Source organism: Rhea americana, unplaced genomic scaffold (assembly GCF_003343005.1).
Source record: "Rhea americana isolate MKP2758 unplaced genomic scaffold, rheAme1 scaffold_339, whole genome shotgun sequence".
NCBI classification, from domain to species: Eukaryota; Metazoa; Chordata; class Aves; order Rheiformes; family Rheidae; genus Rhea; species Rhea americana.
In genome coordinates this window covers 627,681-651,352 of record NW_028186467.1, presented here as the reverse complement: position 1 = coordinate 651,352, position 23,672 = coordinate 627,681, and the positions used below count along the sequence as shown (strand labels likewise).

Sequence of the window (23,672 nt, the reverse complement as noted above, 5' to 3'; positions counted from 1 at the left end):
TTTTAAATCTGTGTTTGTGCTTTAAAGTAAAGTCTTTTCATAGATTGTTCCGGAAGGTTATCTACTTGTTACTATACATTGAAGACTGACTTCAGACTTCAATTATTGTAGTAGTAAAAAGTAACAGGGTTTCCCTTAATTGCAACAGCCTGAATTAAACAGTTTACAGTTAATGCGGTTTGTTCATTATAATTGATTATATGTAACAGTCAAAAATACTTCTGTTTTGAAAAGGTTTTACTTCTCAGGTGTTATAGTAAGTGAAGGTAAAGTGGATGTAGCATAGACTGGTATGAAAATTAAATACCATTCAATTATCAATGATTGTAGACCGTATACTGTTCGTTTTAAAAAATATATATTTTTCGTTTGCCGCATTTGACGTGCAGCTTGAGGCTATTTCGGAAAGGTGTTTTGCTTAATATAACCTCTGAACTTAGGTAATGATAGAAGTGCAATGATAGGAGGTGTATGCTAGTCTAGCATGGGAAGTTGTTTGCACAAAATATCTGAAGTGGAAGTTCTTCATGTTAAGTAGCAAGCTTATTTAATTTATGCTATTTATTTTTGGCTGAATAGAGTACGTAAATTATATTTAAATTATTGTAAGGCATGTATTAAGAATGTTTATACTTCTGAAAATCTACTTAACAGTTTCTATTCTGCTCATTATTTGAAACAATGACGGCAGGAAATATGCTTTTAAATAAAACAAAAACATTTATGATCTGTATTTTATGTGTGAAGAAGCAGTCTGAACTATGACAGGTACAAACATCTCAATTTAACATAGAGATTATTTTTAACCTTGATAAATACTGTAGTACCAAATCATGCATAAGCATTACATTAGCAGCATTGTTAATTACGTATCCAGAAATAACTTCTGTTGTAATTTCTGGATAGTTGTTTGGCTAAATATGCTGTGACCATACATCATTTTATTAATGATGCTTAATATTTAAGCCGTGTTGCTAAAACTCTGAATGCTACATGCAAAAGCCACTCCTCAGTGGTGTAAGAGATGGCCATAGAGGCAAGTTGGTGATAAGTGCTGCAGATCCTGGCAGAACCTGGAACTTACATTTCAAAAACTCTTCAGCTAAAGGCAACACAGAAGTTACTGAAGTTTTCCTGAGAGGAACTGGTTATTCTGCAAGTGTGAATCTTGATTGAGCTATTGCTGATAACAGTTGTTGGAATTGTAAACTGTTAGCAGCTTCATCACTTTTTTAACCCTTCCTCTTTCTAGAGGTATGAACAAAAGTGCAGTCTTTCAGAGACAGCTGATGAAGAAAGAGCACAGTAAGGTGCTAGGAAATTCAACAATTTTTTTGGTCAGCTTGAATCTCTCAGCTTTTCCTTGCCTTGAGGAGGGGCTCTCGTCCTGTTGCAGTGCTTGTGTGGAGGAAGAGTATAAAACCTACTACGCATGCAGAGGTTCAGTATGCCCAGTGTTTGTAAGTAGTCCCTCTGTGTTGGGCAAGAGTGTAATTGGAAAAGGGCATTAGAGGACCCTGACAGCTAGCAGCAGGTTCCTGTTCCTCCAGTCCTTCAAAGCTGTAATCTACTTTCTGGTTGCCTTTGTGGAAGAAGGTTGCTAGGAGAGCACCCGGTCTTGAAAGACTTCTGTTCAGCTATAATAGGAATATTTCTTGAGTCTTATTGAATTGTGAATCTTATTTCACATTGTCATTCGTAATGTTTAACCAGTTCAGCAGGGCTTAAGTTGATCTTCAGATACAAAGAAGGATGGTGCTATATGTAAGGTAAGCAATCAGCTTAAAATTGAAAAGTAGTGAATAACCTGCAACTCTTCCTGCCCGCCCCCCCTTTTTTATTTTATTTACTTATTTATTTTTACTTTTTGGGGTGTTTAGCTTTTATGGAGAACTTTTTTATAATGTTAAAAATGAGTAGACTATATGGGAAAAATACCATATTGAAAATGTAGCTCTTGCTAATAGGAAGTGCCTTCATTAATAGTGCAGTGGTGGTTGATTGTGGAAAGAGTTTGTCTAAAGCTTTCTAGACTACATGGTAATTTTGGGTGTTGTAAGATGAATAACAGAACAACTGTCATGACTGTGTGAAAGTCCAGGACTGTGCAGGGAGAGCATGCGATAAAAATCTTCTAATATTAAGAAGACGAGAGCAAACTGTAATCTGTTGCTCTATAGACAGCTGTATTTTTTTTGAATTTTTAATACACCTTTTGCAAAAAGTAAAAACGTTCCTAGAAAATGAATGTATTTTGTTTTCTTGTTCTTAGGCCCATTTAATTCAGGGCAGGTAGCTTTTATAGTCATGACACAAACAGTACATAGTCAAAAATAGTTCTAACATCCTCTTTGGTTCTTACATTACTACTGATTGGATAAACAGTATTGCTTTCTCTGTTCTGCCTTGTTCATCTCCCTCTTTACCTTTTACTTTCGCCATTTTTGCATCTTTTTTTAAATTTAGAAACAAACTTTATATGACTTTTAAGTCGTAGTAAAGCCTTAGTTTGCCTTTTGCCTCCAATACCCAAGTGAGGATGATGTCAGATATGTTATCCTTTTCCCTTTCACAGGAGGAATTGAGAATCATCTATTTGTATTTTAGTGGTGAATTTGTGATATCTGTATGTCTTATCCTGGAAAAGCTAGGAGCTAAATTTTTGTCCTGCATTGGTGAATATTACGAGACTGCTTAAATTCCAAATGAGAAACTCTACAAACGTCTGTCTTCTCCTGATAAAATGGGGAGGAGGGGTGTCTTACTTGGCCTCAGTAGATCAAGTGATGCTTTGGTTAAAAACGTAGGCATATTATGCAATTGCTTTTAAAGTTTTTAGATTTTTAGAAAATTTTTTAAAAAAATTACAGGGATTCTGCTATGTAGAAGTTTGTCACTTACCAATATTATAGCTGTACGTTCCATGCATGCTCCTCCCAAAGTATCAAGAAGTGAAAGGAACACAGATTTGCATGGGGGGAAGGAACAAAATTACCTAGGTATTATTGCATTATCTACAGTGTACTTTTATGAATAGGCATGCATATAAACATAGAAGTATGATTAATTTTAAGAACCTCTAGTTCTCCTTTATTGGATGAGCTTCAGAAATGAGACCTCTCCAGGACTCAGATAATTTTGTGCAATTTGGTCTATGGTCTTAAACAACTGTAAGCTGGGGAAAGCACTCTGTATTCTAAATGTGTTCTGCTGTTCCATTTCTACTGTCTATAGAGGTTTTTTTTGTTTGTTTGTTTGTTTTTTTGACTTAAGCACAGTGCATGCTATTTCTGGCTAAAGATCTGACACACAACATAAAAATGTTGAATTAAATATTTGTGTAATGTCATGTTTTGTAAGATTGCAACCTGACACTAAATTCTTATCAATGGATGGATAAGATTGATGGTGAAACAGAGGAGATGGGACATAACTTTTCATTCTGACCAAAAAAAAATCTGAATCTACTTTTGACTAAAATACAGTAAAGGGAAGGTATCTCTAATAATTCATGAATATAGAGTTTGACAAACAAGCATGGCCTTCTTGTATTGCTATTTAGTTCTTAATTTGTGAGGGGTAAATGCAGGAATCATAACAAAAATGGAGGAATGGAGTCTTCCATACTTTAAAGGCAGTTACTCTTGAGAATTATACTGCAGTAATTTCCAGGAGGCTTGGCAAATTTCTGTAACACACTGAGTTTGCAGTTATATTGGAATTTAAGTTTTTAACTTGAAGAAACAAGAAAATCCTTTACTTTCCTGTCACCCTTCCTTACATTTTAGCTAATGGGTGAAAAGAGAAAAAGGACAACAAATGAAAGGGGCTCCAGCACTAACAGGCTGACAGAAGGTATCAAAATCAATCCAGTTGCATTGTTTTTTGCAGTTGTGTGAAGCTAAATCTTGAGGTGCTTCATAGACATGAACACTTTTCTGTCTTAGCAAATTAAGATCTGTGACTGAATTTTGCTCAACTATGACTTTTATAAATAGATTAAATTGTTATAGAATCTCAACAGTTTCTTTGGTGCGTATACTGCTAGTCATTACCAAACTTAATCTGAGATCTTAAATTACTGAGTTTGGCCTCATTGTCAACCCATTATGCTAGATGTTTTTGTGTTGCTAGGATATGCAAGAATAATTAAAATATGTAATTTTATTATTAATGTAGTGAAAATATATCCCAAAGACATCTACATTTTAAGCAAGAGTGGATGCAACTGAAAACTTAAAATATAACAATGCTTTATTTCACTCTAGGTAAAGCTTGATAATCTTTCCTCTATCTAGTAACTGTGTTGCGACTGTTTATTAACTTACATACTTGGGCTATGCAGAATAAGAACTCTAACATAATTACATGTAGAAGATAATCTATACTACTTAGTACTAGTTCAGAAGTATAGTTTCGGGTGCTCTTAAATTGTGGTTTATTTTTCCTACCAGAGAAGGAAACTAGATTTCAAAATTGTTTGTGAAAGATCTCACTTGAGCATTTTGAAATTGCTTTGGCATACTAGATTTTAACAGTTTGCATGTGTGTGTGTGCGCGTGTGTGTGTTTGAGCATGTGTGGACTCCTGTCGGTATCTATTTTATTGATAATATGTGTGTATTCATATATCAACGTCTATTTCATTGGTGGTCTGTGTGGATGTGTATATGTATGTATATGTGTGCGTATATGTGTGTCTATTTCATATATCATTATCCACCTATATATTTTTATTACCTATATATTGATAATTTTTTTTCAACTACCTCAGTTGAAACTTAAAAGAAGAGTTAGATTCAGCTTGAATATCTCCTTGAAATTGCTGACAGTTTGAACAAGTGCTTCAAATGTTATTGTAGTAGTTTTGCCAGGGAACTGGGAACAGGAATTCCTCATGGTAGGCAGGAGTTACTGCTCCACATATGTTACCACTCATTATTCATTTTAATGTAGAATATAGCTTAGAGATATCAGTCAAATTTTGCCTCTGCCAGGGTTTTCTGAGCTTTTAATGAAACTAGCTTTTAGGAGAGTTGGGGATGGCAGAGATGCTAACGTAAGTTGGAAAATAAAATGTTCAGCTACAAGCAGAATTCTTACTCTGACACTTATCTGAATAAGTCAACTTTGTGTCTAGATGAGTAAATACAAACTAGCATGATTGAATTCCCTTTCATTTCTGGCATTGCAAAATGTCAAAACCACTTTCTGATAAAAGTTGGTGTTTTTTTTTTTCTTTCATTACTCTTTGTTTGCCATAATTGTTTCTACTTTTTGATTTTTACACTTAGCCAGGTGTGCTAGTAAGTTACAAAAAATATGTTTTCTGCTCTCCTTTCTCTGCTTAGTCTAGGGTTGTGATTCTACTTTGAATCCTTGCAGCATCCTGAACTCCACAACTCCAGGGTCATGGCAGCCAAGGTTGCCTCTCAGTCTTTACATCCCCAACCCGTTCTTTCTTGTTTGTAAGTATGAGGTCCAGCATAGTGCCTCTCCTCTGATCTCCTTGATCACCTGTGTCAGGAAGCTATCATCAGTGCACTCCAGAAAGCTCTAGAATTGCTTGTGCTCTGCTGTGTTGCCTCTCCAGCAGGTGTCAGGGTGGTTGAAGTCCCCCATAAGGACGAACATGCAGTTTCTTCCAATTGTCTGAAGAAAGTCTCATCTATTACTTCCTGAACAGGCAGTCTATAGCAGATGCTCACCACAACATCACTTGTGTTGATTGCCTGCTAGTCCTGACCCTGTAACCTTTCAGCTGGCTCATCATCCTTCACTTGGTAGAGCTCCATGCATTCCAGCTGCTCTGTTACGTAAAGGGCAGCTTGTTTTCCTGGCCTGTCCTTTCCAAAAAGCCTATTCTCACTCCAATTGTGTGGTCTATCTCACCACATCTCTCTGATGCTAGTGAAATCAGAGCCCTCCAACTGCATGCAAAACTCTTAATTCCTCCTGTTTGTTCTCCATGCTGCATGCATTTGTGTACAGGCACTTCAGAGAAGCATCCGGTTGTACTGATCACTCGGAAAAGGTGTGAGAACTGTGCTGTGAGGTGTGCTGTCCTGTAGGTGCTTCATTATTTATGTACGTACACTTAAAATGATCCCTTTTAGTCCTGTTAAGCTGATTCCAAGATCCTGTCTGTATCACTGTGCTCACTTGGTTTGCCAAATTGGTCCATTGCTTCCTCCCTTGAGTTGGTCCTCATCTTCATCCTTCATCATTCTTGCACTAAAGTTTCCCTCACCAGGTTGGCCAGCCTGTTAGCACAAGATGTTTTTGCCTCCACTTAGGTTGATCGCATCTCTTCATAGCAGTTCTTGATTCTCAGAGAGAGTACCATGGTCCTACAGGCCAAATATCTGTTGCCAGCATGAGCTGTGCAGCAGTTAGTATGGCTTAAAAATTCCTGGATGGGTGTTTGAAGGAAGTAAATAACATCATAAGCTCTCATTAAAGTTTTGCGGGTGTCAGGTATTTATAATCTTCACAAGTAAGGTTGTACTGTTATTTGAAAATCCTGGCAATAGGAAGTTGCTTTCTGCGGTTAAGCATACGTTCTCTGCAGTATATATACTATTTCTCTCTCTCTCTCTCTCTCTCTCTCTCTCTCTCTCTCTTTTTTTTTAGAATTATTTTGACTAGAGAAGCAAAATGAAGAAAGAACACTATAGTAATTTATTTTCTTTTTCCCCTTCCCCTCTCTTCCATTTTCCACTGCCATCTCTCTTCTCTTTATTTCCTTTCCTTAAGTCTTGCATTTCTCAGCAGTTAATATCTGGGTCTGTTTTATGTACTCCCAATTCATCTAAAAATACGGATAGGCTTAAATTTACGATGAAATACCTAGTGTAAAGCAGTAATGTAAGGTGCCCTGTATGCCTGTGTATGTGTTCATACACATACAGAACAAGAGTTCTGTAGCATGTGTTCATACACATTTAGTCCAAAAGCAATTAGCAGTTTCAAACCCTTGTTATGTTCAAATTTGTAACCTCATTGTTTGAAGACTTAGAATTTTTCATCACTCTGAGAATACGCCATCATTCAAAAATGTAGCAAGGGCTAAATTCTCTACTTTTGATTTCTCCTTTAAAGGAGAAAGGGAGTTGTTGGTGTGGGTATGTGCTTCCGCCTTCACGTGTGTACGGCCTGGATCAGCTCTGGAATTGCTACAGTTGGTACCAAATTTACTCCTTTCTGGGGAAAGCATTAGCTGCTGCCACCAATTGCTGTGGCAGCCAAGCAAACTAAGCTTGGGAATGCCTGGCAGTTTAAGCATAAGATTTTATTATTTTAAGTCTGCTTGTAGATCTTACTGAAAGACTTGTACTCAAACAAGAACAGCAAGTTTCCTACTGACCAATCTCCTAATTCTTTCTTCAGTGCTTCTGTTAGATTTTGGTTATGGACATCAGTGTCTAGGTAGCTTGGTGTTTTATGGCAGTTGATTAAGGAATGACTTTGATTCAGCCCACTGCAGCTGAAATCAATTTTAGTTTAATCTGAGTTTAGAGTGACATAGCTGAAAGAACACTTGGACCTTTTGCTTGCTGATCTGCCAATACATAACAAAACAAGCAGATCTGCTCCTTTGATGCAGGGTGTTGCTCCTCTGCCCCCTTTCATTGTCCAGTCATTGAATAAAACAAATAAAGGGCTACTGGAAACTAATAAAGTAATAAACTCCGTTTCTGACCCAGCCCATGAATTCAAATTCCTATATTTTGTCAAAGTACCAAAGGTCAAATGATCATTGGAGGAATAAAGGTTTTTTTTGTGTGTTTAAACCTTAAATGACCATGCAGAGATGGAGTCAGTACCTCCTGCTGATTGCATAGTTGCAGTTTTTTTTTTTTTTTTTTTTTAGCAGTACTAAAAGTCTTGCCCTCTCCTGGCAGCAGCTCTGTGCAGTTTTTATGTTATTTATACTGGCACAAATGTCAGTGTAGCTGTGTCTCAGAACTGACTGGGGTGTAGATTCAGACAACTTTTCATTTTTCTAAGGGAAAAGGGGAAAATATGTTTTTTTAAAGTAGTGACTTTACATTTAGCTTCCTCTCTCAGACTGTTAAAAGATTTGCTGGATGTTTAGCAATTAGGAAAATAATGTTGTGTCTTTTTTTCAAAAAAAAAAAAATCTGAAATGCTGATATATTATGCTGTGTATAAATGAGTAATAGTCTTGTAGCTAATTGTATTTAACACAGGATTAATTGTCCTGTTGCTCATGCAAGCTATGCTGCATGGTAGCGTCTTCCTGTAATGACAAGAACAGACTCAGGAGTGACCTGTAGCTTTAAGTTAATACATGAAGAGAAGAATTGAGTTTAAAATGAAAATTTGTTTTTTAGGAAGCTAGTATCTCATATTTGGATTCTTAACATATTTCTTTCTTTTAAAAACAATAGTGATTAATTTTCCTAGTATACTGCATAGCAGTATACTAGGCTATTGAAATGAAATCTGCTAATATAAAGAAACTAACTGACCTTGAACAGTATATGCCTTAAAAGTATATGCATTTGAAAGTATATGCATTAAATATATAGAAATATTTTTTTCAATGAACTGGTATTCAAAAAAAACGAACAGATGCAGATGAAAGAGGAAAAACTAAACTTTCTTATCTTCTCTGTGTCAATTATTCATTCTAGCACGTATTTGAAAACATCAGATTTCAAGAGGTCAGAGTTCGGGATTAGACTTTCTTTGCCAGGGAGAGAATTCAGCAACCTTCTATAAATATCCTGCCCGGGAAGTTTTATTCCTAACATTTAGCTGAATGTTCTTAATAAATCCCATTAATCCTTTCATAATTTAAAATGTTTCGAATCTCCCTAAAGACTGACAATTTGAATCATAAACTTGATTTCTGAAATATTGGAAGTCTTCCAGCATGTTTACATGAAAACCTCAAGTGTTTGCTTCTCTTCATGTGTGATCTTGACAACCCATGAAATTTGAAACTAATCTACATGCTTCTGAGACGCACAAGACAGATTTTCTTTTCAGCATATTTTTCTTTTTGTTATTCCAGCACATGAAGGCATTTGGCAATTCAGAGGCCGAATGTGTGAAAGAAATACAGATCTGGATCAAGATTTATGGGATGCAGGTGCTTCACTGATCAGTGCCACACCAGAAAACTTTCTTATTTGGAAACTCTCTGACCTAAGTAACTTCTTCTCATCAGTTCCAAAGGGTCACACAGTATTACCTTTGAGACTTCCGTTTTAAGTGACGATTTAAGTATGCTGCGCTGTATAGGAAGCAGTTTTGACTGAACTGATCACCAGAAGGAATTCCATTTAGATTCAGATATTGGGTTTGTTGATGATACTGAACTACAGGAAGAAGGATTATATTCTCAAAATGCTTGGGCTGGGGAAGAAAGAATACGTAGGTGGGTAATGGAATAAAATTCACCTATTAATCAAAATAAATCATGCCAGGCTAACTTGAGAGCTCTAACTTTCATAGGAGACTTAATTTTCATAAAGAAAATGTGGCAGATCTTTCTTACATTGGTTTCAGTAAGTCTGTTTGTATGTGTTACACAAAAAATGCTTAGTGAAGCTGGGGAAAATGAAGAAATTACAAGGATGGTAGTAATAGACTAAAGACAAAAAGAAAATAGGGGGCATTCATAAGGGAGAAAGTGAGATAGGAAAGGTTTGTCATAGTTCATTCTGTGATTGGTTGTGTGTCAAGTTATTTTAAAAGAAAAACACTGAATTGAATTGTACTGAATATTAAATTGATGGGACATTTGAGGATGATTGTTGCAGAGAAGGATCTGGACTTAACTATAGTAGTGGAAACAATGAATTTCCAAATAAAGTACTTGAGAATAAAAAACTAATAACTATTTGATAAGCTGGGACCAATTGATCAGAATCAACTGACAAGAAGAATCTAGCTGTAGCAGATGTTCATATGATACTGTTGGGGAAGAGGCAAGTGCGGGATATACCAGGCATGGTATTTCCAGCAGAAGGAAAGTATCATTCCCATTTGCAAACTTTGCCTAAGACTTCATCTGGAATATTACTCACGGTTCTGGTTGTTCTTGTTAAGAAAAATGAAAACTGCAAATAGATGCAGGAAAGGGATACTGAAATGAAAGGACCTGTCTTGAAATGTTTGTCCTGTTAGACTTGGCAAAATCAATGGATGAGAAACAGAAGAGAAAGTAGTATGTAAGCTCAGTGTTGCAGAAGGACCTAAAGATATAAAATGGCCATTAATAAACTAAAGATGGAAATTAAAATAAAGCCATTAAGTGCCTCGGTTGGCATATGGGAGTGTGTAGAACCGCAGTGCAGGAATGCGAGGGAGATTAAGTCTTTTTCCTTTTGGTGGTAGGGAGCAGTTAATTCGTGCAGGCTTACCTGAGGGTATAATTTCATGAAGGAATTTTTGGCAGCAGTGGCTGAAATAGTCCTGTTCTTCTTTTCTGTCTCATCTTGCTGTGTGCTATGTGTTGTCAAAAGTGCTTGTAGTTGTGAGATGAATAGGATTTGGACAGTGGAGCCAACCTTAAGTGTATTCAAATAAGATTTTCTCAGATCAGGTCCTTTGGTTCATTGTGTGACTGTACATACACTGTATGTATCATAGAGGTGGCTGCAGGAATGTGAGAAAAATCATCATAGTCTGAAACTGGATTCACTTTTAGTAGCAGTGCTGCTTAAGCATCCCCTGTGTCCTAGCCATTTTTTTTGTGGTTCTGACTTTGTGGTGACCCAGCTCTTTATGAAGCCACACCTTAAACCAAATCAAGCAACTGACCTGTATGAAAAATAACACACAGAAAGAAAAAAAAAAAAAGAGAGAGAGAGAGAGAGAGAGAGGTGGTTTGTGTGGGACAGACAGATGGTTTTTGTTTCTTCTTTGATCTGGTTCACCACACCAAAGCTGTTCTGGGACAACAGAATAGCTAGAGGGATTGCTGCTAGAGGCCAGTACTGCTGCTAAAGAAAAGCCGGTGAAACCATAACCTGGAATGGAAAAAGGCCTAGTAACACGATGGGGTAAAGCAGTTTTCTGAATGGGAAAGAAGAAACGTAAGAAGAAAAGTGTCCATCTAGCTGATGGGCTAGCTGATGAGACTGAAGATACACTACAACTTTCTCATATGCTGTTTTGTTAATGTGGTTGAAGTGCTCTTTTTAACATGTTTATCTCTTTCTTATTGTTTTTCTTATTGCTCAGTGATCTTTTCTTATTGCTCGGTGATCTTTTATCTAATTTTCTGGATCTCCTTCACTGCTTCCTTGTTTTGTGAAGATCCTTCTTCACATGAAAAAGGGGCAAAAGATCAGGGTTTTTTAAATACTTTTGAGCTGATGCTCTTGACTTATCTGATGGTATTTTTTATTCTATGAACTGTTACAGAATGTTAAAGCACAGAAATAAGATTTTGCCCACAGATTTTGGCTCCATCCTTCTACTGGAGTACTTGCAGTGAATAAATCTTTCTTCGTTTTTTCCCCTACTGCTGTTCAAGAAGGAAACCGTGTTTTGAGTTCAAGTCCCCACCTGCCCTAAATCGCTTCCTCTGTGTGAAGTAGATTCTCACTTACCTTGAAGTGAATCATAAAAGAGGAGAATCTCATCTGTCATCAGTTTCTTCAGTTCTTCACAAATGCGAGGACGAGATGCATCATCTCAGTTTAACAAATGTATTTTCATTCTTCATTTTCACCATCACTTAAATAGCACCATTCTGAGACTCATAAAATTACTTACATCTCAGTCAAGAGACTGCTTCTGACACATTTAGTACTCTGACGCATTTAGTACGTGCAGGCTTTAAAACTGTTTTTAGTTTGTTCTTTTCTCTATGTAATTAAGCCATCAGTGGGACACATAATCGGTCACTGTCTTAGCGATTGAGCTGTTAGTGTAACATCTTAACACACTCATTTAGGAAAGTGCAACTAGTATCCACTGTCTTATCTTGCAGCAAAAGGAAATTACTGGTGAATCTTTGGAAACAGATAGTCAAAGGAGAAATGAGCTAAAGGTGGTATCCTTGGAGCTAACAACTTGAATTCATTCTGTAATGTCTTGTATTAAGTGACCCATAGTAAAACTTAAGAAGGCAATTTAGGAGTTGCTTGAGTTTGAGGTATTAACCTTTCTCTTGCTAATGTCCTTTAACGTGTTTAAAAATAGGATGTACAGGAAGATGTGATAACAGGCTATTGCAAGAGCTGTTCTGTGTCAATAACTATTGCTTTCATTTAAAACAGCCATCACACTTCAGTATGTTTCAGACATGAATTTGAAATTACATACTGTTAATCTTCCGCTAAAAAATTTCCATCTTCTGTGTTATGTGGCTTGTAGAAGCATGTCTCTGAAAGCTTCCCAGCAGTTACTGCTGAATATAGTTCCGATCCCTTATGATCCGTGCTATAGCTGCAGCTTTCAGACTGACTCTTTTAGAACCATGAAACTGATTAGTGCAGTAATGATTGAAAACAAAATTTGCTTGTCTCTATGCTGAGGTAGATAATTATTTGTAAATGATAATTTCCAGGGGTGAGACAGTGTTTTTGCCATTTTATTTAAAAAAATAGAAAATGTTAGTGTTATATTGTTTTTGACAAGAACAAGTAGATATTATGACAAAATTTATTAAGCATGTTCCTTCAGAGGTCCCCTCCAGCCTAAATTATTCTGTGATTCTGCGTAAAGAATGAAGAACTTAAAAGGATACTGTCAGCATTAACTGACAGTTATGGAGTTCTGAAGATGAAGGGTATTGTAGTATATGTGAACGTTAAAATATTTTCTAAATTGCCCACAGACTAAAAATGTTGCTTATGTCTGATGTTGTAATTTTCATTTGTGATAAAACACAGATTCTAAGGAGTATTTTATCTTTCCCATTTCCTTACTATGCAAATTTGTCAGTGTAAAATAATATTTTTTTTACATAACATAGAACCATTTAAGACTTTTTTTAACATATTAGCATACAATGAATAATATGCATGCCTAAGAGATTTTGTATATATCAGTGTAGATAAGTGACATATCGCAATGTAAAATGACTGAAATGTTAAATAAATTCTTGTCTTTTTGCCTAATAGAAAAAAATCTAAATCAAAATTGTATTATTCCTGGTGATACTGCTTATAGATCTGTTAAAGATAGTATGTCCTCCTTGCAAGCTGAGGCTAGAAAAGACATGGCAGCATAAGAGAGCTCTTTCTGCCAGTGTTTTTCCTTTATAGTGACAAAAACATCTAAACAAGCTTCTGAGCTTTAGAAGGGAATCTTAAAATTGCAAGTAAGTAAGTATTTTTTGGTATGCCACAAATTCTGATCATTTTCCCAGGTTTTCTTGTCATGTATTTCCCTTTCACAAGCACAGGAGTAGCTACTCTTTCTAGTAGTAGTAGTTTCTTATTGATGGAAAAAAATGTGTTTAAAAAAGAAAGAAACAAAATATACTCTGGAGGTTCATGCCCTCTACTCTCTCTCGTTCTGTGGTAGTTCTGCCAGCTTTTTCGCTCTGAACATAGTTGTGTGGTATTGTTTTTAATATTCTCTTTTATTTCCTTCTTCAGGTAAGGATTCAAGGAAGGTTTAAAAAGTGAGTTCAAATGTCACTATGAGAAGAGGAATGCTGCCGGAAGGGTAGTAGGTCGGAAGAAAGACTATAACTGGTTTATGATCCATATAAGAAGTCAGTATTTCTGACTGGAGTTCCACTGAACTCTACAACAGACTGAATAAGTACAAAGTAGTCTTATTAGTGGCTTAGCTAAGAAAGTACATTGGCCTTAAAATGAGAAAAGAGAAAAATTCTGGATATATTTGGTTTACCAAATGGTTTTGGTTTACATGACGTTTTCTCTGCATGTTTGTACTATCCTAATGCAACAAGCTGACATAATCTCTTTTAGAAAATACAGATCTTCCATTTTAAATGTTTAGTGAAGTACAAATGTAGTTTTAAGGCCTTTCTTTCATGTTTCAAGATCTTCATAGTTAGACTATTAAAATAAGGAAAAGGAATCAAAGGCCTTTTCCCTCTAAAGAAAAGCTCATTTTTAAAGGGGAAATCTGTTCATTTGAAAATACTTTGCGTGCTATTTTTGGATTTACTGACAAAATTGTTCAACTTGTCTAACTTTTTTTCTTTTGTTTCTTTTTTCTTTTTTTTTTCAATTAATGAAACTGAATTTGAGAGCCCAAATGTACTGTTTTATATACAGTTCCTGAAAAGTCATGATTCATTTGGGAGAGATATTAGGCAAACTGCTGGAAGTTTTGATGGTCTGATGTTTAAATGACTTTAAAATTCAAAGTTTTGGGATTCTGAAACATAGGATTCAGAAGTTGTCCTTATAGCAAAAGTCAGATGGAACTCGATTCCCACAGGTCATGATTCAGTTCCTTCAGAACATGAGAAGGAACAAGCTGTAGTTACTAGCTGCTGTTTAGGCTTGTTAAGAATGAACAAGTTGTGTAGTAATTGCAACCTATTCTCATACCCCAAAAAGGACTGGAGGAAGGGGATAGGAGGTGAAACAGACAGAAAAGTAAACAAGATCCCCCCCCCCCCAAAAAAAGAAAAGTTTGCAGAATGTCCTTATGTAAACTTTATCCTTAAAGTCCTAATGGCATATGCTGAATGAGAGAATTTAAACTGAAAGAAAAGGTAAAAAGGCTTTGATAGTCCAAGATTTGTAAGATTTTTTTTTCCTAATTCTGGTGTTAAACTTGCTGAAGGAAAGAGTAATTAATGACTGATTTTCTTCACATTCTTGCTAATTTAATATGAAAGTAACTGTTCAGTGCTAGACAGCAAAGCTAATTACCAGAAGATAGTTATACTAGAGTTAAGATTACAGTAGGATGTGACCTGCTAGCTCCAGACTTAGGAAGCATGAAAAGATCTGGTTATGAGGCATTTCTTTGGCATTACTATCCACTTTTTCATTACCTATATATAATCAAAAAACCTGCTTAAGAATGCATTGCTACACTGTATTCCAGCATTCTGTAATGCTTTGGTTTCCATCTGTGATGGCAAGAAGCAGTATGCATCCCAACTTCAGTTTAAGAAAGCTGAAATATGTTTTGCTGTTTGATATACATTGCACATAGGAATCCAGGTATTGCAGGTGGTGAAATGTGCTGCTGCCAATGTTGATAAAATACCAGTGAAAGAAATTAGTCAGTCCTTACTAGCATATTTTAATGATTTTCAGACTTTGAACAAGTATAGTCTATTCTCTGCATGTTAACTGCAGTGAAAAATTTTGAAAACTAGAGGTAAGAGAGGGAGGATGGGTTGTACACCAAGGGATTGTATATCTCAGCAGATAAGTTTGTATGTATGGAGAGAAAAATGAAATATTAAACATGTTACATTATAATTTTGCAATAGCTCTTAATTCCTATCAATCTTACAGGATGAAGTTTTATTATAAAACTTAATTGTCCCAGTTCCTTTGCTTTAATAAAAGAACAAATTTGTCTGGTATATCTATAACAGTTCTGATACCTGTATTCAGAGCTATAGTTGCTTTTTACCGTTTTTTGGCCTTACCTCTCTATTTTAAATCTGTATAATTTGAGCTGCAGTAATAGAGAAATTGTCATTTAGTGAAGATACATGCTTCCCCAGTAGCAGATGCAACTGTTGGATAGCCACTTATATCACCAGAGATCAAGAATTTTCAGTCCTTTTCCTGACTCTGAGGAAGAGAGTGTGATTTAGTGATTAAACTGAGGGTGGCCTGAAAGACTTTGTTACTTAACTTCCAAATAAGATGTGAAGCTACTACTATGTTAGAAAATATGGATCTAGTTTTTGGTAGAGAAGACAGAGTATCACTGTAGGCTTCTTTTTTTAAAAAAAAAAATTATTTGTAAGATTGTAAAATTGCTACGTTTCATTGCAGCTATGAGGAAAATATATTAAAAAAAGCAAGCTACAATCGTAATTTATTTAAAAATGCTTTTCTGTTAATTGGCACACAGAAGCAGCAATATCTTCTTAAAAATGTTGTTCTAAAGTTACCTTTTGCAAGGAAATAACAATGTACGTAGTGAAGAACTTCAAGTAACCTATCTTACTCTCTGCGTTTTATACTGCCTATCAATTTCAATAAGAGGTTCCAGCAATTGCAAGGCTACATTTCATGAATGTTCCTAATATTCGTGAAATAACAAATGATCTAAAATTAGAAATGAGCTTTTATTGTGCTGCTTTTCTCATTGAATGTATTCATCTAGTGTATAGTCATAACAAATGTACAGTTTTGAGGGTGTCTGTGGCTCAAATATGAGAGAACTAGGTTTGAAAAAGGTGGGTATTTGAGGCCTATGAATGCTTACATCTTGAAGTTATGTTAAAATCTCTCTTCTGATTTCCACATCAGATGTCAGATTGTTAGTAGAATGAGTGTATAGTGGGCACTACTGAATTCCTGTTTTCTATGCCTTATGGCAGCTTTGCTTTACTTAAGAGTCTTGGTATTCATTAGTCTTAAGTAGATAAGGTTCTGTAGGCACCATACATAAGTTTAAATACGGCCACGGTTCAAGACTATAATGATGGGTTTTATACCTTTTTATTATGGAACTGAATATAATGGCCAAATTATTGATTGTTCATTTTGTGATTTAAATGTTTTCAGTCTTGTGAAGTAATTATTATCCAATTGCTTACTTACGAGGCATTTTTGCAAGATAAAAAGTCATTAAGAGATTTAGAGCTTTCCTTATTTAAGGAATTATCATCTCCATTTTTTTTTTCATTCCAGACTGTTGATTATAGTTCCGTTGTTCTTAGCATATGTAACTTTATGTACACATGGCTTTCTAAGCTTTGTCCCAGACTTAACAATATTCAGGATTCAGATTGTTCCAGTCAGGGTTCTAAAGTGTTTTTATATACTGGGGAGGAGAAATAAGCCACAGTTATGAGAGAGAAGGTTAAGGGTGACCCCAAATCTAATCCTTCTTGGAGCTGCAGTTTGAATATTTCTTTTTGTTTTATGCTCTCACCAGCTATCACTCCTTGACTGCTAGAGGTTTGTACACTTATTCAGGAGGATAGACAAGCAGTCCAGCCCATACCTGGCTCAACCAGGAAATCTAGAGGTACCTCAGTCAACAGCGAGTAAAAATTTATGTTCATAGGATCTCTATAGTTACATGAATGAACAGAAGTCATGGGCCTATTAATCAGTAAGGCTATGGTGCTCCTGTCAAGCTTCTCTGCACTCTAGTTATCTGCAATTCTGTATCAGATTATTCTAAAAACATTAGTTAATATCTTCAGAAAGATCTTGTGGAAGAAAAGTAATGAGAACAAAGAAAAACTGAGTCTATTTTAATTAAATGTACTTAATTTCTAGGAATCTATGGTAATTATGGATGAGAATGAGCATTGCCAACATTATACTGAAGCTGTAGTCAGGGTTTTGAAATGTTTTTAAATTAACATAATTTAAATGGATTTTATACGATTTAAAAGCAATTTTACTTTAGACGGGTGCTATAACAGTCAGCAGGAACTTCAGATAAGAAGGTGACACTGATCTATATAAAATGGGATTTTTTTATAAAAAGTTACTTTTTGAAATACTAGAGAGGAAAGGGGAGTTCCTATGTCAATAGCTGTAGTCCTCAGATGACAAATTAAGTGAATTGAGTTTTTTTTTTTTTTTTTTTTTTTTAACAGATGTCTGGGGAGTTGTATATATTTAGAGTCTTAGTTGAATATCTTTTTAAAACATTCATGGTAACTATAAATAGTGACTAATAGTAGGGTCTGGGTACAGATAGGAAGAAAATAGTCATCTGTTTTGGGTGTTTGATCATACAGTAGGAGCATGTTTAAGTTTCCTTGCATAAGTAGTGCTGTTTGAGTGCGGTGACATAATTCGCATGCATAGAATTGTGTTAATAAATGTTTTCCTTGAATCTGAATGTTTAGTTTGTCATTCATTGACTGGTTTGGTATTCATGCTCTGACAGAAATTGTCCTATTTCAAGAAAACGGTGGAATATGTTCAAAGAGTACAAAAACTAGATTTTAGCTTTGAGAGTGCAGGTTTGGTAGTATAATGAATTATATATGCTTTGAATCATCCGTGTAAATGCTAAACTTTGAGTGTTTGTAATTGTCCTCAGTTGGAGCTTTCTCCCTTTTAGGGAATCTTTTATTTTTTTTAGAATTGGGTTGCTTTGCAGTCTTATTGCTTAAAAACCCATAAACCAATTTCCTATTTGTTGCCTGGATGGAAGTATTTATCTTTTAGGCTATATTTAACCTTTTATTTCACTCAGCAGGTGACTGTTCAATCAATAGATGAACTTCCCAGCAAAGTCTATTTCCACCCTGAGACTTTCCATTTTTGAGAAGACTTTAGAATGAAGTCGACCAGCATGTCAGTCACTGACTATGTAGCAACAAAAAATAATTGAATTTGTCACAGCTATTGCAATCTTGAAAAGATCTTAATTCATTTTCCTAACCCATTGGAGTAATTTTTCATGTCTGAATGCCTTACCTACCATAATTAATTTCACTGTCTATTAACACTATATGGAAGATTCCATATTCCAAATTAAAGCACCAGAAACTTAAAATCTTCTACTAAAAGACACCCCTCCCAACTATACATTTCAGTAGTGAGTTTTTTAAAGTGGAACTTCTTTGGGTTACCATTGTATTGGCTCATGTTTTGGCAAATGTAATTTCAATTTTGTAAAATAACTAACTTTCTATAAGTTCAATGTAATAATAACATCTATCTGAACTAGTTTTAATAAATCTTCTGTATCTGCAGTTTTATGGGAGTTCTTATAGCATTAAAGATGAGAGAAAATGATAAGCTTTTGTGGAATTTCAAAGTGTTGTAAGTTGTTCATGTCTACTCATGTCAAATTAGTTCAAAATAAAGCTAGTTTTTTTTTTAAAAAAAAAAAGGAAGGCATGACAACTTTAGTTGCTTTACCATTACTTTAAAGTAATATCCTTTCAGTTGTTTAAAATAATGATAATATCTAAACTCTAGTCTAGAGCTGAAAGCAAGAACATAGTTCTCCCCTTAATTTTTTTGCTTTTTATTCAGCTTGGTGCTGTCAGTCAAACTCTGAAGTCATCCCTGTTAAATTTTCTTCTTGAAGTCAACAGTACAAGCAAGAACTGCAGATGTGATCTATTAGAGTAGAAGCCATGGATATTTCTTCACTTAGAAGCACTTTAGGAAGTTTGTAGTTCAGTTATTTTATAATTATTTTATATGTTTCCCCATTTGGACTATGCATCTAAATAACAGCCATTTAAAATTTAGTAATAATGCTAATGTATTATACAAGGTTTCTAAGAGTCTAGCCTTTTCTAAACTAGCTGTGAAAGAGAAGATAGTTGAGCTTTCTTTAACATAAAAAAAATACAAAATTCTTAAAGTATTCTTTACATTAGTGTATAGTCAAACTTACATTTTATACTTATTGGGCAAAAAGGATGAGTGATACCAGCTTCTGTGTGAATATTATAACTGAATGATATATTGGAATGGTATACGGTTCAATTAGAAATAATGGAAAGAGAATGGATTTTTTATTGTGGATTTTTATCTGTGTGTGTTTCAGGGGTCCATTCAGCGTTGTACGGCGATGTATCAACAGGGAAACGGGACAACAGTTTGCTGTAAAGATTGTCGATGTAGCAAAATTCACTTCAAGTCCTGGATTAAGCACAGAAGGTAAGAGGGAAAAATTAAGTAAATCCGAAGCAGATAATTTTTTTTAACCATTTCCATGCTTGCTTGCTTTTTAAGAACCTCACTGTCTTGTTTTGTAGAAGTGTTAAAACAGTGTCCTGTACCTCAGTTTAACTTGATTTAACACAGTGCCTGCATTTCTAATCTAGGGAGTATCTTAAGATCTTTGTTTTTTCATTCATTTGAGTTGCATTGATATATTTATAATATAAGTTAGCAGATCGTTGATTTAACAGACCATAAACACTTTGTTTTCAGGGTTTTTTTCCTTCAGATTTTTTTTTAATGCATTAATTTGTTACATTAAGGGACACAAGCTGTATAAATGAATGCTATGGCATTCCCTAAATATACTGAGGGGGACATGGCTTGCAGCCAGGAAGGTGCCTCTTACATAGAAAAAATACTAGATTAGTTACCTGGGGGGAGTTGTATTTATGAATTGTGTTAAAGTGTAAACTGGAATAATGAGATTAACTCCTTGGAATATTCAGAGTTCTGCCCTCTCATAGACCATTTTGGTCTTTAAGGTTATCTTTCTAAAACTTTCTGCCTCTAGTCTGTCTTTGAGACATGGGAATGGGGGAGAAGGACACCTACAAATCATAAAACAAGGAAGATTCCCAAACAAGGTGACTTGTGAAAAGTCAGCTTTTCCCTTGCATGGTCTGACATTCTCTAAAACTTGCTAGTCCTCAAATTACATTTGAGTTTGATTCTGTATATCCAGGAAGTAGACTGCCAGCCTCTTTGTCTGCAAACAGGCTTGTCTCAACACAGATGACTGTATTTGGCCTACTGTGAGGATGTTAATGGGGAATTATCAGGTAGAATGTGCCCAAATTATTATATAATTCTGTTAGCCTGTGACATTTCTGAATCTGAAGGATTTTCTATATTTGACTTCTGAGACGGGCTGCCAACAGTTCTTTCTAAATTTTCACTGAGCACTATGCTGCTGCAGAGGCTTATAGACATAATCATGTTTCAGAAGAGCAATCTGTGTTTCTTAAGGATGCTTCTGCAGGCAACCTGTGGAGTTTGGGAGGCACTGCTTGGAGTTAAATGTTGCATGAATATGATTATGGACAACTGGTGGAAAGAGAATGAAGATTACCAGTACTTGGAAAGAGAAACTTTTATTCTTTGTGTGCCCATTCAAAACCCAGCCTGCTTGCTCTCTGCATCAGAGTTCCACAAGGAAGTTATGAGTCTGAGGGAGCTGATGACAAGTCCATCCATTAATTTCACATGCATTGAGAGCAGTAAGAAGTAAGGGCTGAGTATGCCTCTGCAGTTACGGTTAGATCTAAAAAGTCGCTTGAGTGCTTTGGCATAAGTACCTGTATGAAGTGTGTTTACGGGTAAGAACTTTCAGTCATTTGTAATGTATTTACATAGTTAGTACAAGTTATTAGTGTAGTCGTGTGGCAACAGCAGCCAACTGCATAGTAGACCAGTAGCAAAAGTGTAGCCAGGAGGTCAAAGGAAGTGATGCTTTCTGTTCAGCATTTGTGAGACTGCATGTGGAGCACTGTGCTCAGTGTTGGTTTCTCCAGTACAAAAAAAGAGAATGACTTACAAGAACAAGCCCACCAGAGTGCCCATCAAAATGTTTAGAGACTGGAGTATGTAATGTCAGAAGAAAAGCTGAGAGACCTGGGTTTATTCAGCGTAAGAGAAGCTAAGGTGAGATTTTAGTGCTGTCTTCAACTACCTAATAGAAGGGTAATGGGAATATGGAGCCAGACTCTTCTTGGAGGTGCACAGTGAAGAGGCAGTGGGGCAAGGTGCAGCATGTTACCATGCATAAGAAAAAAGTTTTCACCCTGATTGTGGTGAAAAAAACTGGCACAGGTTGCTGGAAGAGGTGGTAGAGTTTGCATCTCAGAACTCAGAACTGGGCTGGGCAAGGCGCTGAGCCACATGGTCTAGTTTGACTCACTTTGAGCAGGAGTTAAGACTAGATGACCTCCAGAGGACCTTTTCAGCCTGTGTGATTCTGTGGTATTAGTACCAAAACTCTACATGTGATCTATGGGGGAAATATGGTTTTAATACTATTTATGGAGAAAATTAAGATTTAACAGTACAGTGCTCAAAAAGGAGCACTTTAAAAACGGTTTTGATGCAATTATCATATTCTAATCTCTTAAACCTGGCAGCAGATTGAACATGGAATACATTTTAAAAGGAAGACTATTTGCTAGTCTTCACAGTTCATTAAAAAAAAATCTACTCATCTCTTACATTAACGATATCTATCTTACTATACTAATAAAAACAATCATACTCTGAAAAATTAATGTTTCTCTAGGTGTTCTCTGTTTATCAATTGATACTGTTATGAGCATTTCTATTTGATAGAGCAGTCACCAGCTTGTAAGGAAAACTTGTAACTAGTGTAACAATCTTTCCGTAAGGCTGCTTTATAGATATATCATGTATACACAAAGACATCTCAAATGATTTTTATCCTTGTGTACATCTTTGCAATGCTTTGGTAATAATTAAAAAAAAAACTATATAATGATGCCTGACAGCTAACAAATCTCATTTAGACTAAATTCTATTGGATTTAAGTATTAGTGTTCATGGTCTTGCATATTGTGCATCATCAGTCTCTGTAGTGTTATAATTCATCCATATTAACAACATCTGTTGACACCTTGCCACTGTTTAAGTGGCTACATGATCTACTGGATTAGTGTTGGATATTTTACACGATGATAGACTCTGCACTTCTCTTTCTTTCATATTGCAGAGAACTAAAAATACAAAATATATAAAAATTGTAAGGTTTGAATTTCTTTAGGTATAAATGAAAATATTGTTAATACTCAATTTAGAGAATTCACATAGAAGATTACTTGATGCTATCAGAAGATAGCATACCCATTGAGGTCTAGTAAAAATATCAAAGGAAAGTAATTTGTTTTCAAATGCGGCTTTTAGTCATCATACTGGTATAGAAGCATGTAAAAGAGTGTTTTCCTTGTTTCTGAATCTGTTATAGCTCACACCGTAGTTACCTTTTATTGTCCGATTTTTCTTCTGCTTTCTTCGCTTTCCATGGGTGATATTTTCATTTTTTTTTCCCTGCATGATTTGTGTATTTTGCATTTAGTTACATATTCAGTGTTAGAATAGTTTTGAGAAGTACAAACACAAATTAAATTTCTTAAAAGAGCATGTTGGTAAGTTCCTTGCCATTTAATCAGTATACATTATTTTCTTTTTCTTAATGTTTAATTGCTTTCTTATGCTGAGTATTTTTAAAGCAATTTAAATATAAAGGGCAGTGTCCTATGCATGTCTGGTAGGTTTTTTTTCAAGAGTTAGTTCATCATGTATTAGGATCTGTTACCTGTCATTTATTTTGATAGAAATGTTCTCACAAAGAAAATAATTACCATAATTTTCACCACCTTCTAATAGATTAGACAGATATTACTTATTGGACAGATTTATGCATGTATGTACAAGTTTGTATGCTAGCAGGCCACTGCAGAGCTACATAGATGAGCTGATTATGAATGATCAGGGTTCCTTTCAGAACCCCAGCTGCTTCTACTAGAGGCAAATTGTGAAGCCAGTACCTAGTAAATGTTTTGACAGTGACAAAGGACAAAATTGTAACCAAAAAGGAAGTGTTATGAATTCTTTGACCATTTCTAGTACTGACAAGGACAAGATAATTAACTGGAAACTCATACTGCTATATATCATGCACCATAGGACAACAATTTCGAAATGATTTTTTTGGAAAAAAACACAGATTAGCATCAGATTGTTTTTATTTTACAGAGGGCACCCAGATCTTTTCCTTGACATACTTCCAGATTTTGAGTGATTTTTCTTACAGTTGTGTCCTTGCTCTTGTTCTGCTTTTTTTTTCCTT

The 23,672-nt window shown here is 35.4% G+C and overlaps 1 protein-coding gene across 4 annotated transcripts in view; it reads left to right on the top strand.

The window, feature by feature from the left end:
• Window positions 1–23,672, top strand: part of CASK (calcium/calmodulin dependent serine protein kinase) — a 218,202-nt gene that overhangs the window by 37,742 nt on the left and 156,788 nt on the right. For all 4 annotated transcript variants that reach the window (XM_085311301.1, XM_085311303.1, XM_085311300.1 and 1 more), the window contains exon 2: window positions 19,641–19,753. In XM_085311301.1, coding sequence (XP_085167427.1) covers window positions 19,641–19,753 — 113 coding nt within the window. The remainder of the gene's footprint in view (window positions 1–19,640; window positions 19,754–23,672) is intronic.